Below are 18,566 nucleotides of genomic sequence, written 5' to 3' on the forward strand. Positions count from 1 at the left end.
TGATTAACAGCTTTTCTGTGGATATTTTACGATCTCTTTCGATTTATCACATCCACAGAGAAAACTCTAACCCCTGCCGAGATTTTCGCTGTTTGTGTCGAAATCAAAGAAGATATGTTTTCAATGCCATATAAAATTTGATCGACAAAACGAATCTATTAAGTGAAGTAAGAAGAAATCCATTATTTGTGCAATAGAGGGCTTCAGTTATCTGTATCTCGCGTTGTATAAGTCCAATCGGGATTTAGAAAGATGATATTTCATACTACAAAAACTTTTGTGACAGTTTTGTGCTCAGTTGACTCAATTTATTTTGAGCGCGCGTCGAAAATAGACACTACAAAAAAGAAAATACACTATATTTTACAGTTTTTCTTCGATAAAGGCGAAAATGCAAGCCAGGCGGCTGAAAATGTAAACAGTTTTTCTGGTCCTGATAGTGCTACAGACAATCACGCGCAATTTTGGTTTCGTCGATTACGTTCATGTAATTTTGATGCACCCCGCACTGGGAGGCCAATTCTCGAAAATTTCGATAAAATTATAGACATTGTCGAGTCCGACTGTCATGTAAGCACTGTTTCGATTGTCCAAGAACTAAAAATTACACAAAAAACCGTTTGGAATCATTTGCATAAGGCTGGTTTCAAGGAGAAGCTCGCTGTACGGGTACCACATGAGTTAACGCAAAAAAAACATCATGGGCCGAATTTCCATCTGCGAATGCTGCATCGCAACAAAATCGACCCATAGTTGAAGCGGATAGTGATTGGTGATGAAAAGTGCATCACTTACGACAACGTCAAGCGAAAACGGTGGTAGTCGAAATGCAGTGAGCCGACGGAAATGGTGGCCAAGCTAGGATTGACGGCCAGGAAGGTTTTGCTATGTGTTTGGTGGGATTGGCAGGTAATTATCTTATATGAGCTGTTCCCCTTTTGGGGAATGTTAATATATACAAAACACAATATCTGCGTATAGGAGGCGAAGCTACTAACTTAGATTGAGGATGGACAGGAGGTATCTCACAATTCGGGAATTAAGGCGAATGAAGAGGCCAATATACTTTCCAGAAAAGGAGCAAAAGCTCCCCACATTGGCCCGGAACCTTTCTGTGGTACAGGCAAATGTAACTTGTAGTAAGAGTTTCAGGAAAAGGAAAAAACCGAAAGAGAAACAATTTGGCGAAATCTTCCTGGGTTGGATCATTCCAATCGATCGATCCAAGATCCAGGAAGTATTTGAATCCTATCAAGAATATACTACACCTCCTCACTGGACTCCTCACATGGCATTTTCGTCTTTGGAAACACCTCATGAAAATGACGATTGCAGATTCTGTGGGGAGAAGGAAGAAACTCCGGATCACCAAGTGACAGAATGCCTCACTTTTACTAGCCAACGCTTAATCTGCTTTGGACAAGAAACTTGTAGAAGGAAAGAAGTCCCAGATAGTAGAGTCCATTAGAACTATGGAACTGGAAGGCGAGCTGTAGATCAAGATGGCAATAAGAGCTCTGATGGAGGGCACAATAGACCATTAGGTCGCAGTGCAACGGAATCCCCTTAATTAAATAAAATCTAAATCTCACTGTCCGGAATTACTTATATCTGAGAGTAACATTTGATGAGTCCGGTACCGATGTGAAAGAAATTGTAACACGTATTGTTCAGGTAATGGCATCCCGCTATACCAAGAAGAAGAATAAGACCTAAACACGAAGAGCAAAGAACAGTAAGAATGTGGCGATTAGACGTTGGACGTCAAAAGATGTTCTAAACCGACTTATAGATAGAAAATCTAAGGATTCAGTGAAGAGCATGATCGAGAGAGCTTCTGGTTCCATCTAAATGCACGATAAGCTTCAGTCACCCACGTGCTTTGCAGATTTAAGCCCCTGTGATTTTAATCACCTCCAATCTTAGGGTCCAAGAACCCTGGACGACCTGAAGATCGCAATTGTGGAAGAAATCGCCCAAATAGCTCTCTCCACACTCGAAAAAGTATCTATGAACTACTCAATAATATGGGTATAGCCAGCGAGGCTATCATTTAGCCAATGTTATTTTCAAGATATAGGTGTGAGGAAACTAAATTATATAAACTATCTGGTAAGCATTTCTTTGTTTGAATATAGTCTACCCTTTTTTCAACAGCCCTTAGAAATGTGCGCACTCTCTTCCACTGATTTCTCACAGTAATAAAGCTCAAACCGAATATGTTCAAGATCTAATCTATTGCTAATACATAGATCTTCCAAAAAAGTTAATAAAATCGGACCACGATTCCAATACGTCTCGTCCAGACGTAAGTATCCAAGAGCCTCATCCATTAGCGGACGTTTCAGAATTCATTGAACAGATCCGAATTCCCGAAGAATTAATTTAAAGAGACTGCTGCTATTCGTGACAACGCAATCCGCATAAAAGTTTTGCGCGCAGGCGAGAGGGTGAATCGACGTCCGAACTTCTCCAGAATTGTCTACAACTCTCATGGGAACTCGCAACTTGCGGGCTACGTTGAACAAGGAGTGACACCTACCGTTTTCTCCAATTAGATACGTTGAATTCTGACAAAGCGGACATGGCATAAAACAATGTCGAAATCAATTTTCAGGTTATCCGCATCCGTCTGATATTACACCTGGGGCCCCATTTGGATATCAGAACGGTACGAATAACGTGTGGGGGGTATGCTTTTCAGTTTGCTTCGTTTCTCACATCCTGGAGAAAATTTGCAGTATATTTATTTACAGGTGTTCGAGAAAATTGGAATGGAGTGAAAGATATTTCGAATTGAGAGAAAAATACTCTCGGGCATTCAGGAGGGTTTGGGAGTTTGATATTGTACGTCTTAAGATTAAGATTTAATTAAGGAGGTTCCGTTTCACTACGACCTAATGGTCTTTTGTGTTCCCCATCAGAGCTATTTGCTCCATAACGTGATCTTGCCTTCCAGTTCCAGAGTTCTAATGAGCTCCAGTATCTTGGATGGTTTCAAGGAGGCTAATTCCTCACTTCTACAAGTTTCTTGTCCAAAGCAGATTTTACGTTGCTCAGTGATGGCGAGGCATTCTGTCACCAGGTGATCTGGAGTTTCTTCCTCCTCCCCACAGAATCTGCACTCATTTTCTGCTAGACCCATCCTCATAAGGAGTATCCTAAAGAGACAATGCCCTGTGAGGAATCCAGTGAGGAGGTGTAGTACATTCTTGCCAAGATCCAGATACTTCTTAGATATCGTAATGTCAAAGTTTCGAAGAAACTTTTTGGAATGATCCAAACTAGGAAGATTCCGCCAGAGTGTTTCTGTTTCGGTTTTTTCCTTCTCCTGAAACTCTTTCGTGTAGTAACACGATGCCACAAAAAAGTTCCGGGCCGATGAAAGGAGTTTAGGCTCCTTTTCTGGGCTCTTCATTCCCTCCAATTCCCGAGTTCCCGGGAACCCTGACTAAAAAGACCTTGTTATTCTTGCCTTTTATATTGAGTTTTTTTACCATTTAGAATCAATGATATGTGAGCTCAGTGCTTTGATTGCAGTCTGGCTATCAGAATGAATCGTTATATCACATTTCTGATAGTTTCTTGCTAGGTTAATTTCCACACATCTTTTAATTGCAAGTATATCTGTCAGAAATATACTCAGACAGCGGCCTTACGATATTGAGCATTTGGTACCAGTCCTGAATACTCTAGCGCCAGTACTCGTCATGGTTTTGGAACCATCTGTGTACCATTTGATGGTATTCTTTTTGAGAACTGGGATTGTGGACTCCTTTTCCTAATCTCTTCTACGTAGCAATGAAAGTTGTTTCGATGCTTATTTTCTTTATCATCTCGTCACTGGGAAGGTTCGCTGATGGTATGTAATTAGTCAGGGAAGACCAAGCTCTCTAATTCCTAATTCCCTCATTGCCCGTACCTTCCCTAGATATTCTTACAGTAGCCCTAGAGGCCACGCTTTCCATGTCCATGGATATTCTAACATCCTGGAGAAAATTTGCAATATATTTATCAACTGATGTTCGAGAAAATTGAAATGGAGTGAAAGTTATTTCGAAATGAGGGAAAAATACTGGCGGGCATTCAGAAGGTTTTGCGCGTTTGCTTTTGTACTTCTGAGAACCAATCAAAGGATGATGCTGTACAAACATTGTGCTGAAAACGGAGACTGTCTGGATCATGCGACTCACTAAATTCATCGATGGACCGAAAAGATCTCCTGCAAGTTAAAGTATTGGTCCCAGTTAACGAAGCAACATCTCTAGCAAGGGTAGGGGAGGCGTATCAATTGAAACCTTTGAAATTATTAGTTACGTTCTGACAACACATTAAACAATGTCGAAATCAATATTTAGATTAACCGAATCCATCTGTTATTACACCCAGTGGCGGATCAACCGGTACGCTTAGTACGCTAAAGCGTTGGGCCCGAAAGTCCACAATCAACATCTCTTCAGAATGAAAATTTGTCCTGCAAGTAAAACTGGAAAATGATTAAATAATAAAAAATAACGTCTAAATTGCCACAATCACACGAAACGCTACTAGGCCCAGAGCAAAAATTTAGCTGCCGGCAAAAAAATTTCATTAAATCAAAAAGGTTCCGCTTCTGCATATTGTCTCCAATTATTTTCTGTCTGCAATGAATTCAAATTTGAAAATCTTGGGTTTTGATCAATTTCAGTTGTTCATGATCTTCTGATAAACACAGTGTAAATTTTTGGTCCAAACCGCTAACAGTCTTATAATAGTACGTATTTGCAGAATCGAAAATGAAAAAGCTCTTTTCGAAAAAACTTTTTCTGTAGAAATATTCATAAAATGTGAGTCCCCGTCACTACCATTTTTTACCCATTAACTATTGAACCGTTGAGTGATGCATTAATATACTGGGTGTGCCATTTGAAATAAGGAAGTAGTAGTGTGCTTCAGGTGTAAACGCAAGTTGTAGAAATCTGAAAATATTTTAGGGAAAAAGATCATTGTCCAAACCCTAACATGCAAATTCACAGCACAAAATTATGATTAGTTTTCCATAAACGTCTAATAATCCATCGCGGTGAATCACCCTGTATATAGCTGTGAAGATATTTTTGACATTGTTCATTTTCTATGTTATCTTCAATGAATGAAATATAAAAATAAATAAATAAAACAATTATGAAGGGAAGCAGACTGCAGTTCTTAGGAATTCTTTCGATTGAAAGCAATATAACAGTTAATTGGTTAATTTTTCGGCATTTCATATTATATTTCGTTTTTATTTTTCAATGATTTTTCATTCATGTTAATTTCGATTTAATTGTTTTATTTGAATTGATGAACCTTGTATTTTATCAATTGAATTTATGTTTGTTCTGTAAAAACTAAATTCTGGTTGAAAAATTGTTTCGAAAGAAATTGTAAAGTAGAGGTGGGCCCCGAAAGTTTTCAAGCATAGGGCCCAGAAAATCGTCGATCCGCCGCTGATTACACCTAGGCCCTATTTGGATATCAGAATGGTACGCAGATCGTGTGAGGGTGATCATTTTCCTTTTTTCTTCGTTTCTCACATCCTGGAGAAAATCTACTGTCTATTCCTTCTCTGATGTTCTAGAAAATTTGAGTGGAGTGGATTATATTTTGAAATGAGAGAAATGAACTTGCTCTTTTGCATTTAAAAACCGATCAAACATTTTGCTGTCTGGATCATGCAACTCACTGAATTCATCGACGGACCAAAAGAGTCTCCTACAAGTTACAGTATTGGTTAGAGTTAATGAAGCAACATATTTATCAAACTGTGCCTTATGGGCAGTGGAGGAGCCTTAGTTGTAGACTAACGAGAGAACGAGAGATATTGGTTACATTCGAGAAATCTGACAGCACATTAAACAATGTCGAAATCAATATTCAGATTAACCGCATCCATCTGATATTACACCTGAGGCTCCATTTGGATATAAGAACGGTTCGAAGGTCGGGTTATAATGATCGTTTTCCTTGTCGCTCCATTTCTCACATCGTGGAGAAAATTAACAATCAATTTCTTTACTGGTACTCGAGAAAATTGGAGAGTATTGGAAGATATTGATAGGTAAGACACTGGCATGAAGTCAGGAGCTTTGTGTTTCTCAAATCCAATCGAATGGTGTTTCTGGTGTTTCTATGACGAGAATGCATGATTTTTGGGCTATGAAAGGATTATATGGGAGCTCACTTTTTCATAGAGAAAACGAGAAAATAACGTGAAAAGAAACATTGTATTAGGTGTACAACTTTGCTTCCGCCGTTTTGCAATAGGTGACTGTAGCGGTAAGTGGTAGTCGAAATGAATAGATAGTAGATATCATAAAATAAGCTTAGGTATTTGTAAACATAACGCCATCGAAATATTAGTCCATATGTGTCGGCATCATAAAGTTATTCTCGATTAAACATGTCAGCTTACGTACCAAATTCCCGTCATTTGCGGAAGGTTTCAATTATCTGCTTTAATAGGAGAAAACTATGACTGAGGCTCATCGAATGCTCTCGAATGCATGTGGTGAGGCCGCTCTTAGTGAAAAATCAATGGTTTCAACGCTAAATGAACGGTGATTTTGATGTCAAAGACCAGCATGGAAGTGGAAGAGAGAAGATTTTCGAAGATGCAGAATTGAAGGCATTACTTGATCAAGACTCGTGTCAAACGCAACCAGAGTTGGCAGTATCATTAGGATAAACGCAAAAAGCCATTTCAAAACGCCTGAAAGTCATGGGAATGATTTAGAAACAAGGAAATAGGGTGCTGTACGAGTTGAAGCCTAGAAATGTTGAACGGCGTTTGTTTGCTTGTGAACAGCTGCTTGCAAGGCAAAGACGGAAGGGATTTCTGCATCGCATTGGGACTGTAGACGAATGGGTGAAATTGGTTCATTACGATAATCTCCACTTCGACGGCCAAACCAAATATTCACGGTTCCAAGGTCACGCTCAGTATTTGGTGGGTTCATTATGAATTGTTAAAACAAACTGAAATGGGGGTTGTTATCGAACGCAATTAATGCGTTTGATCCGAGCATTGAAAGGCAAACGGCTGCAATACAATGAGAGACATGTTAAAGTGATTTTACAGCATGACAATACTCGACCCCATGTTGCTAACGGGGTCAAGACATACTTGGAAACGTTGAAATGGGAAGTCCTACACCACCTGCCGTATTCTCCAGACGTTTCTCCCTCGGGCTATCACTTGTTTCGATCAATAGCACACGGTCTGGCTCACCAGCACTTCCGCTCTAATTCATAAATGTAAAACCAGTTTTTTACAATAAAGCCTCGAATTTCGGAAAAAAACAGCGGAAGCAAAGTTGTTATAGTATATCCAAAGTCACTTGGAGGAAGCCAGAATATTTCGATTGTACAAGGGTTGTCCAAGTTTCCAGAAATTCCTTCGTGGCCAGTGAAGTTATTGCCTAATAATACTTCCAAATAAACCCCGGTATTTAGCGGATCGCGGTATTCACTTCAAAATGACATCTGGCCAAGCGTTTTTACGGACTAGTTCAAGTGACTTTGGATATACTATGCCATGATTTTAATACCGGATTTTTCAAAAGGAATAAATAATATAATGGCAGCAGTATGTATTATTTTTTGACATTTCTTATGTCATTTGTGTTCAGTAGATTGAGTCATTCAAACATTAAAGAAAAGCTCCAACAACTTTTAGAAAGAGAAACAAAAACTCAAGGTGCTATGATATTTTTTAGTTCAGAGATAATCAAATCTGCACCTTTAACAAATTGGCGAATGCGTCGGTTCTGGTTTTTTAAGGTATAATTTTTTATATGATCTATTGTTTAACTTAAAGTGTTTAGTCATATCAATCCCTTGTTTAATCATTCATTCACTTTATGCAAATTCATATGTAGGATTGAGTACAATGACTTGCCAATAAACTGTCGATACGAAAATTATGGGACAGAAAGGAGTTTAGTGATTTTTTGAAACTAAACAATAACAAAATTGTTTTTTATTCATTTCAGGTCACTCCATTCGATGAAATCTATTCAAGTTCATCTAGAGATATAGAGTAGAAATTTCCGTAAAATTTCGATGATAACGATCAACATGAAACTTGCCAAAGTATTTCCACAAAGACAAAAAAAAAATTTGAAAAAAATTTCCCGAAGGACAGGTACAGACATCTGTTGGTGTTAAATCGAACTCTCAGCGAAATCAATGGGAAAACTTCGCGAAAGTTTCCTTTCGAAGAGATTGGATGGAGTTTCCATTAAACTATCAATTACAATTGGAAATCATTTTCTTTGATTTCGATCATACGTTCAATAACTTTTAAACAGACTCATTCATCGTGTAGATTTGTTTAATTTTTACAGTTTCTCCGTTCTAAAATAAATTACATCCAATTCAAAAATTACTTTGTTCCTTTCTAAATTTTTATTCAGCTGTAACTTCCCATGTGACTTTCTTCTTACTAAAACCTGAAAATGAACGTACTTCATTTCAAGTTTTAAACCGGAGGGACCATACAAAATTCACATAATTATTTCTTTCGATTCATTGAAACATGGCAAAAACAGATCGAAAGAGCTTTTTCCACATTTTCAGTCTATGACACAAAATTGAATTTGGAGAAATTATCTCTGAACCATCAAAGACCAAATGATCTAATTTTTTTTGTTTCTATTTCAATTCGATTAGATTTCAAGATCAAATTTGTTAGCATTATGTGAATTTACCATAATTATTGTAAAAAAATTGTAAAAGGGAAACAAGTGTACATAAAGCACACTCTAAAATTTATGTTAATGGACGTATTAGAGGTTATGATTTCCTGGAAGTTGAAATGACTGTTTTCCTTCGTGACGAATTGGGTTTTCCTGGCATGTCCGGGACCTAGTTTCGACACAGCATCCTTGCGAAATAACTCAGCGAATATAGGACAGTGAAGCAGTATCATGCTGACAGGAAGTTAAATCGATATGCTTTGAGGTGAACATCAAACAGCATCAAACGGAATGAGAAAAACTATATTATTCAGGGAATAATTGATCCACAACAAGAGCACACATAAGCATAATTGGTGTCAATCCACTTGTAGGTCTTGCTTGTTTTCATGTCATCCACGTCATTTTCAGTTTTGAGGTTGGTCAGTTAGCTCGAACTCACCTTTTCACTCAAAGTTGATGATTCCTCGTTGCCTCTGATGAAACGTTCGAATTTAAAACTGTTGGATCTGTAGAGTTCATTGTCGCTTCTCTTGCTGCAGAATTTCCTCGTGATAGCTCGAGATTTACAGGATCTACAATCCTTTACAGACTCCCAATCAATATTAAATAGACCTCTTGTTTTTTTGTTCTCCTGACTGGGAGGTCGGCGTGATTTGCTTCTTCGGCGTCTTCGTATTTTGCTCCCGTCATTGGTTGCATTGGCGTTTTGCGATGTAACATCGGATTCTGTTCTTTTCGACAGCCCCACACGCTTAAGCACTCTTTCCATTACCGCGGCGTTTCGTACACTAATTTTCAACCCCTAGACTTCCCTTTCGGCGTTCTGTAACAGATGGTCGCGTGGCTTGGTGAGAAGTCGTGTGACAGCACGCAGTGGCGTGTCTTTGACTTCTTCCAGTGATCGACGGGATTTTTGGTTCCTTGTTCTCGACAAGGACGTAGCGAGAAAAAATTTCGGAGAGGGTTCGGTTTGATCGAATGGTAAATAAACAGAAATTGTTTTGATAAAAGTAAGAAAATGGTGCTAGTAATCTATTATACATACACTGTGTCCGTAAAGTATGAAACAAATTCATTTTCAGCTAAACACGATTTTTTATTTAAATATACCGTATTCTAAAATAATAATCTAATATACAGGGTGAATTACTTTCGAGTAATGACGTCACCGTCATTTTGTTTTAATGAAATACCCCATTTTGTCCCAATTTCCCGATTACTCTAGCTGAGCTGATTCCAAAAATGTATCATATGTTGATTCCAATCGGTACAGGGTGGACAAAAATACAATAGTTTTGTGTGTGCCCATAAAGTAACGCGTAACATTCTTTATTAGTTAAATTAACAATATTATCAAAAATAATTATTGTCTAGCGACAATTGGTTTGAATGTAACACCCTGTAGTTTGTCACATTTTCAGATTAATAAAAATGAGCTGTTTCCAAACATGTTTGGTACTTTGGTCTAGCAGACAGAATATGAAAGAAATTATTTCTTATCAATTATCATATTATCAACATAGTCGTCTAGTTTTTTGTGAAATGTCATTATTTGTTTAGTAATTAATTGGTATACAATGACAGTTTAGTACTACAATATTTTTGGTATTCGTGAATGTTCAAATTATTGCTTAGATTTAATTTATTATTTTTGTCCACCTTGTACCAATTGGAATCAACATGTGATACATTTTTGGAATCAGCTCAGCTAGAGTAATCCGAAAATTGAGACAAAATGGGGGTGTTCCATTAAAAAAAAATGACGGTTACGTCATTACTCGAAAGTGATTCACCCTGTATATTAGATTATTATTTTAAAATACGGTAAATTAAAATAAAAAATCGACGTGTTTCAGGATTATTTCTTAAAATGGTCTGTTCAGCTAAAAATAAATTTTTTCCATACCATGGACGCAGGGTATATTATTTTCAGAAAACCATGACAGAAAAATAAACCTCATTACAAAATAAAATTTTCTAGCTTTCTTCGCAGCGAAAAAATCAATTACCTTCTCGGTGTCATGTAAATGTATTATTTTCCGTTTTTCAAACTTTTGATGATATTATAGAATTATAGATCAAGGAATTGTTGATGAGCTTTCTAAACCATTATCCGAAATATTGACTCTCAAATGCTTTCAAACAAAAGAAATTAAAGTAATCAAGCCTTTCAAATTGGAGAAATCTCCAGGTATCGATTCAATATCATCCCAAATGCTAAAGGAACTATCCAAAAAAGAATTTACATTTATAGCGCAGTTCTAAGAACCGAATATTGGCCTAAATGATTGGAAATTGAAAAAATCATTATGAATCATAAGCCTGATAAAAACCAAAACATCAAATGTTCAAGCATACAGGCCATTAAGCTTAGTGCCTATCATCTCAAAGACCCTTGAAAAGTTAATCCTTCAGAAATTTCATTCTAAATCCTCTTCATTTGAAAAAATACCTAACTATCAGTTTGGCTTCGGAGGGGGCCACTCAACAATTCAAGAATATAATCGTATTGTCACTATTGTCCAGATAATAAATGATGCCTCAGAAAATAAAAAATATTGCAACGTGGTATTCTTGGATATTAAACAGGCATTTCATAAGGTCTGGCATGCAGGCTTACTTGGAAATGAATCTAGGCTTTCCATTGAAAACAAGATCCTCCTCTATAAATGTGTAATCAGGTTTGATTATTAAATGATCGCCAATTATTGCAACCAATTTCAGATGACGATGACGATAACTATTAAGGGATTAAGCAACTTGTTGAAAGAATTTGTGTGCACTTACCTCGTGAGTTAAGAGAGATGATGTCTGTGAATTCACCCCCTAATCTGGTGGCAGAAGATGGTCAGGTGGATAGGTAAAAGGGATGATTAACTTCTTCTGCACCGGCTTCGTGGTTATCACTCAATTTGAGTATCACACAATTCACTCGAAATTGCTCAATCAGTTTTTAACAGAAGAAGAGGAATTGAAAATTTATAAAGGTGATAGATGATTAGATGAATTTTAAGTAATCAAATAACTTAGTTTGATAAATTTTAGAATCGATAAGCACAGTTTGACACTTCAGAAAAATTATTATTATTGATTATTGCGATGTTTGTTTACCGACCGGGTAATACCGCGGCAGCAGGTGGCGCCAACAAACAACAAACTTTCTCCAGGAAAAATTCCACAGGGCACGTTCACGACGTAACAATTATTATTATGAACTTTGGGGCTGCGCATCCAAGTCAAATATTGACATAATACGAAGATGTCAGTCAAAAATTTTTCTACGGATGGTCGGTGCTTCTTGGTTTGTTACAAACCATACGGATCTAAACGTCCCAAAAATTCAAGAGACAATCCGATGTAGATCTGAAACTAATCACCAGAAATTAGAATTCCACCAAAACTAACTGATCCAACCTATGCTGATTCCCATAATCAACAAACGATTAAAGAAAATTTGGCCATATTTTCTTCAAGTTTAACCAGGTGATTCCGAGGGGCATCAACCTGCAATAATCCTTTTTGTTATTTTTTTTTTATTACTTTTTAATTTGGTCACCACTTTAGCTAATAGATTCTTGTTTTAATTGTATTTGATTGCTGAATAAGAATTAAAAAAAAACCTTCTCGCTGTCCATGTTAATATGTGCTTCCGGAGCTTCTTAAATAAGTTTTCTGACGTTTCAGAAAAAAGAAAGTCCTCTCAGGGTTACATCTGGTAACAGTGTTTCCAAAATCTTCGGAACGTTGTGAATGTTGAAAATGAGGACTGGTCACATACTCCAAGAGCTATTGGTCGATCTATACAATATTTATCCTCACTCATCAGTCTTGGTTTTCGATTATGAATTTTTGGAATCGTTCGAGAAAAAAAATTCTAACCATCCCATGAGATCATCATAGTAAATTAGTAGTATTGTAGAATTGAAATATCGAATGGAATACATTAGAAATTTAATCTATTGTTTGTTTTCTTCGGTTTTGTCACAAAATATCTCAACACCTACAATTTTGTTATGAGTTTATTAGCAAACAAAATATATTTTATTCTATAAGCTTATTAGTTAGAAAAGGTTTTCAATACACCCCATTCAACGTGGTGAGGCCTCTTCCAATGAAGAGACCTCTCTATCTTCATCTGAAGGGAATTCGCCGATTCTCTCAAGTCTTCTATCAGGTTGCTTCAGGAGTGGTTGGATCAGAGGATTTATGTCTGATTGCAGAAAGTCATAGTATTCAAAGGTAACGAAGCAACATATCTACCAATATGTGACTTATGGGCCTGGTGGAGTCTTAGTTGAAGCCTTCGAGAATAATCAGTTTTTACCACATCGGTTTTGTATCACGTCGTTAACTTAAGATAAACTCCGACCATCGTGAAGGGCTGAATTGGTAAATTCAGACCATCGTAAAGGGCTGAATTGGTATCATGGTGCATAAGAAGAATCTTTAATTAAGCTCTTTGAATGATATTTATACTTAATTTGCTTACGCATTCCTATATTACAATGCCGTAAATCCATATGGGTTTGATCACTGTCTTGTATATAAAGATTTTGTAGTCTAGGCACTTTAGATTCTCTTCCCAGAAGCCAGTTCAGCTAGCGGAATCTTAGGTCAACTTGTTTCCTTTGTGTTAATAGGTGTTGTTACCAATTTACTTCTTCATCTAGGTCCAAGTATCGTTTTGATGACATTTGCTCCATTGGTTTATTATTCATTTTGATCGCAGGACACTTTCTTTTTCTAATAAGGAAAGACGCGTTTGGACGCATAAACCTTTATTTTCCATCTTTCAAACAACATTTTAAGATTGATTTTGTAGGATACGTGATGATACTGCAGGATCTTCATCATTAGCAAATTTACCTATCATATTAGGTACACAACTCTGCTTCAGCCGTTTTACAATAAATGTCTGTAGCGGTAAGTGGTTGTCGAAATAAATAAATCGGTTATGTCATACAATAAGCTTAGGTATTTGTAAACATAACGCCATCGAAATATTAGTCGATTTGTGTCTGCATCATAAAGTTATTCTCGATTAAACATGTCAGCTTACGAGCCAAATTCTCGTCATTTGCGGAAGGTTCCAATTTTCTGCTATAATATGAATAAATCTGCGGATGAGGCTCATCGAATGCTCTCCAATATCTATGGTGGGGCCGCTATTAGTGAAAGGACGTGATTTAAACGCTTCAAGAACGGTGATTTTGACGTCGAAGGCCAGCATGGCGGTGGAAAAGAGGAGAATTCCGAAGATGCAGAATTGGAGGCATTACTTGATCAAGACTCTTGTCAAACGCAACTAGAAATGGCAAGATCATTGCGAGTGCCGCAACAAGACATTTCAAAACACCTGAAAGTCATGGGAATGATTCAGAAACAAGGAAATTGGGTGCCGTACGAGTTGAAGCCGAGAGATGTTGGACGGCGTTTGTTTGCTTGTGAGCAACTGCTTGCAAGGCAAAGGCGGAAGTGATTTCTGGAACGCATTGTGACTGGAGAAGAAAAATGGGTTCATTACGATAATCCCAAGCGCAGAAAATAAGAGGGAAATCCCAGCCATGCGTCCACGTCGACTGCGAAACCGAATATTCACAGTTCCAAGGTCATGATCAGTATTTGGTGGGACCAGCTCAGTGTAGTGTATTATGAGTTGATAAAAATGACTGAAATAATCACAGGCGTTCGTTATCGAACGCAATTAATGCGTTTGAACCGAGCATTGAAAGACAAACGGCTACAATACAACGAGAGACGTGATAAAGTATTCTACAGCATGACAATGCTGGACCTCATGTTGCGAAAGTGGTCAAGACATACTTGGAAACGGTGAAATGGGAAGTCCTACCCCACCCGCCGTATTCTCCAGACGCAGCTCCCTCGCACTATCTCTTGTTTCCATCAATGGCAGACGGCCTGGCTGACCAGCACTTCCGGTTTTATGAAGAAGTAAAAAACTGCATCGATTCGTGGATCGCTTCAAAAGATGAGCAGTTTTTTCAAGGCGAGATTCGTACGCTGCCCGAAAGATGAATTTTGGAACGAATGAACCCAGCTTCGAGCAGTTTTCGAACTTCCTACTTTGTCTTCGGTTCCATGTTCAGGTGTATAGATCATCTGTGTGGAAATCTAAATAGGTATATAAAGCAATTTCAATACAGCAAAGTAATCACAATCGCTATAAAAATCCTTCTGCCTACTTCAAAATGCTCTGGTTTTAATGAGTTGTTCGTCTGAGGAATTACATAACACTTTAAATCTTTTTTCGGAGTCTCGCATTGCAAAGTCGTTAGCTGGTTAAATCGAAATCGTAAGGAATGAAAAGATGTATTGATTTTGGTCATCTGTAAGTCAGTTAACGAATCAAAAGTAAGGATGTAGTAAAAAATTCTAGACCTCTACTTGTTAGTTTCAGAACCTGGGCATAGATGGCGTCATCAATATTTATTTCACTTGAGAGTCGTGACCAGTTGAGAAAACAACTGAAACTCGACCTAAAACCATGAAGCGCTAAGAAGCTAAGATTTCTTCAAATATTATATTATTTTCGATAATTTAGTTTCAACCACATTTTCATTATGATGTGTTAACTTAGTTTACCTACAAATAAATAGATTGATGGGAAAGGCAACCTAATGCTATTAAAATTCAACACAAATATCTTATATAATTTAATTAGCATAAAAGAGTTCATTACATGACCTTATTTCAAATTGTTTATAGTCATATTATTATTATTTACAAATCGGTATATAATTCCCAAATACAGTTTTCTTTATATATATATACAAGAGTAATGGTATAACAAGATAATCTTAAAAATACATGTGAGAGAAATTCAATATTTCAACAAAACACAACTTCTTAGCCATTTTTGTAGAACTTTACAAAGAGGCTTCACAGCTCTTCATTTCAGTATATCTTGTTAACTAAGCGATATCCCAAATCTGGGAATGAAAGAACTTCAATATAGCGTCGACCTGCTGAAAACTTATATAAAAAAAACTACTATAATTCAACAACTTTACCAATTAAGGATTGAATTTTTGGTTGGTCCATAATATTACCTATGGAATACTTTCTCACAAAACTGCATGTGTCCTTTGAATGTTCAATTCTGCATTAATCAACTGATAACATTTTCTAAGGGCAATATCAACAATTCCAAAATTATTCTTGTTTTTTTAATTTAATTTACAGTTATTATTTATATCTAATGTCATTTATACATCCAAAATCTGGAATGAAGATCAATCGAAGCTTGGAAACACATGACCACCTGAGATTCAACTATGAAGAAACAGTGGCTGTGATGTAAATCACTGTCAGTCTTCTGAATACCATCTTTGGGTACAACTTATCCGCTCATTTTATTGTTTATGGTTTGAATTTAACCAATGGGATCGTTTTCGATGACAGACATTTGTCGCAGACCCATTCTGCATATACTTCTGCAGTCAGGAGAGAATAAGCTGTTTCCGTTAGTCCAGTACATCCCCTAAAATTGAATAACAGGATAAGTTGTGAGCCTTCTAATCACTAATGCAGCAACTTATTTTATCTACATTTTCTGGGATGCTAATTAAAATCAATTTAGGAGGTCAAAGAAATAAAATTTGGTGTAGAATGAAGAATATTTACCTGTGGAACCAGAAGTTGCAGCCACTTTCACAAAGTATAGCTTGGTCATTGTCATGGACTTCTTTATGGCAGACTCCACAAGGATAAATTGGGGGAGCATTGGGGTTTTGTGCATTGAAAACCTGCAAAAAAACAAATACCTTTATATTCTACTATTTCTAAACAATATATTTTTGTAGAAAATATATTCTGAAAATGTCAACAATAAAGATAGCAGGTAGAAAATGTTTTCCTTCGAAATTGAAATTGTCACATTAAATTGCATTTATAATGATTATCTTGTAGAAAACTTGAAATACCTACCATTGGTTGATCTGCTGGATATACCTTTCCAGCACTCACTGGCATCGGTTTTGAATACATATTATTCATCATAAAATTATTATTCATTGAAGGACCTATAAATAATAATCACATGTATAAGAATTACAATAGAAGTTGAATGACTCAATTTATTTTTATACATACCCATTGGTGCATTCGGGGAATTCATTGGCATACCTCCTCCCATATTGGTATTCATGCCATTCATCGGGCCATTCATAGGACCACTCATAGGTCCATTGTTAATAGGACCTGGACCACTCATTGAATTTCCGTTTCCAGGCATATGAGGGCCTTGAATTCCAGAATTCATATTTCCAATGGGACTATGCATAGGTCCAGATATTCCATGCATGGGGCCATTGGGACTATGCATCATATGAGGTCCCATGTGGTTACCCATAGGGCCGTTCATTCTAGGGTTATTCATCATTACTTGATTATTCATCATACCATGATGAGCGTTTGGACTATGCATCATTGGAGAATTCATGCCCATACCAGGACCTTCAAGAGAAATAATTTGAAATTAAACTATCTAGAATCAGCTTTGCTACATATTCCACTAAAATTTTAAAAAATCTTACCCATTGGCCTACACATTCCCATTGCATTTACACCCATAGACATATTTCCGGGCATACCCATGTTAGGATTATTCCTCACGGAACCCATGGAATTAACATTGCTTGGGCAATCATCAAATGGATTTGAAGCAACAATAGTATCGCCATATCCAGTTAATGGCGGTGGCAAGAGATCTTGTACATTTGGACTAGATTGTATGGGCACTTGGGAGTTTTTTCTTCTCTTCTTGGGATTAGGTGCTGTACCCCCCAAATCAGCACCGAGATTCGGATTTAACCGGAATGGAGATAAATGACTCATTTTCACAATATTCTTTCAGCTCAATGAGCTCTCATATATTATAAGTACTCTGTCCAAATTTTCGCCATGAATGCATTCTACTCACAACTCTTCTTGTGTATCTTTACCATCCGATATAAAAACGTTTGTTTACCAATTTTCGATTAACAAACCAGACAAGTTAATCTGGAGAATGATACAATCTTATATTTAACCAGAATAGCCTATGTTTCAACAACATATCAGAATTTATTTACTTTCTGTAAATATACTCCATTTTTAAAACCACAGTAACACATAACATACAAACTCTATGGTTCATGTCATTCTTATATGACATCCTATTCGAAAAGAAAAGAAGAAGAATATGACATCTTTTATTTTCCGATTAGCCTACATAAGGTTATAGCTTAACCAAATTTAAAAGAGTATTTAATTTTTCCTCAAAGCCAGTTTTTTCAAATGGGAATAAATAAATTTATTCTTTAGCTACGAATAAAACCTGTGCTGTAATTTTTTGATGTAATGAAATGACTGTATATATTTTTCATCACTCTGAGGATTTTTCAAATCATATTTTTATACTTACAATATAAAACACTTTTCAGAAATAAGACAGAAAAATTATTATCATCCTGTTCAACCCTAAGACCTCATCATCGTGAAACACTATGTTAAAATGCCCATAACTCTTTCTTTAATATCGGATTTCAATGAATCAAAGCCTAAATGTTGCTAAATCTTATTTTAGTTTAATTGTGACTTGTGAGAACCGAAAAAAAAAATAATAACTTCTTTCCCCTCGCTCATTTAATGTTGTCATCAATTTATGTCAGATTACCATCTGAATTTTACCTACAATTCAATTTTTCGTTATAATTTGAACTCGTTTAAAACATAATGATAACTGAATGAAGCTCATGAAATTTCACGACTCAAAAACTATCTGATACTCATTGAAATGCGTGAAAACTACAAATCCGAAAAAAATGTAGAACAGTCCTAACCTTC

At 36.6% G+C, this 18,566-nt stretch overlaps 2 protein-coding genes across 2 annotated transcripts in view; both read right to left on the reverse strand.

Moving 5' to 3' along the window:
• The window catches only part of LOC123685721, a 125,632-nt gene extending 116,106 nt beyond the window's left edge, over positions 1 to 9,526 (reverse strand). Inside the window, exon 1 of the mRNA XM_045625551.1 lies at positions 9,160 to 9,526. Coding sequence (XP_045481507.1) covers positions 9,160 to 9,489 — 330 coding nt within the window. The 5' untranslated portion in view covers positions 9,490 to 9,526. The remainder of the gene's footprint in view (positions 1 to 9,159) is intronic.
• Positions 9,527 to 15,379: 5,853 nt separating this feature from the next.
• LOC123685722 (protein pygopus) lies at positions 15,380 to 17,861 on the reverse strand. Its single transcript, XM_045625552.1, has 5 exons — positions 17,276 to 17,861; positions 16,833 to 17,195; positions 16,668 to 16,762; positions 16,365 to 16,486; positions 15,380 to 16,221 (listed from the first exon to the last, which is right to left on the reverse strand). Exons 1-5 carry the CDS (start codon positions 17,574 to 17,576, stop codon positions 16,101 to 16,103), a joined length of 1,002 nt encoding a protein of 333 aa, XP_045481508.1. The 5' UTR covers positions 17,577 to 17,861; the 3' UTR covers positions 15,380 to 16,100.
• Positions 17,862 to 18,566: the final 705 nt, after the last annotated feature.

Source organism: Harmonia axyridis, chromosome X (assembly GCF_914767665.1).
Source record: "Harmonia axyridis chromosome X, icHarAxyr1.1, whole genome shotgun sequence".
Classification (NCBI taxonomy): domain Eukaryota; kingdom Metazoa; phylum Arthropoda; class Insecta; order Coleoptera; family Coccinellidae; genus Harmonia; species Harmonia axyridis.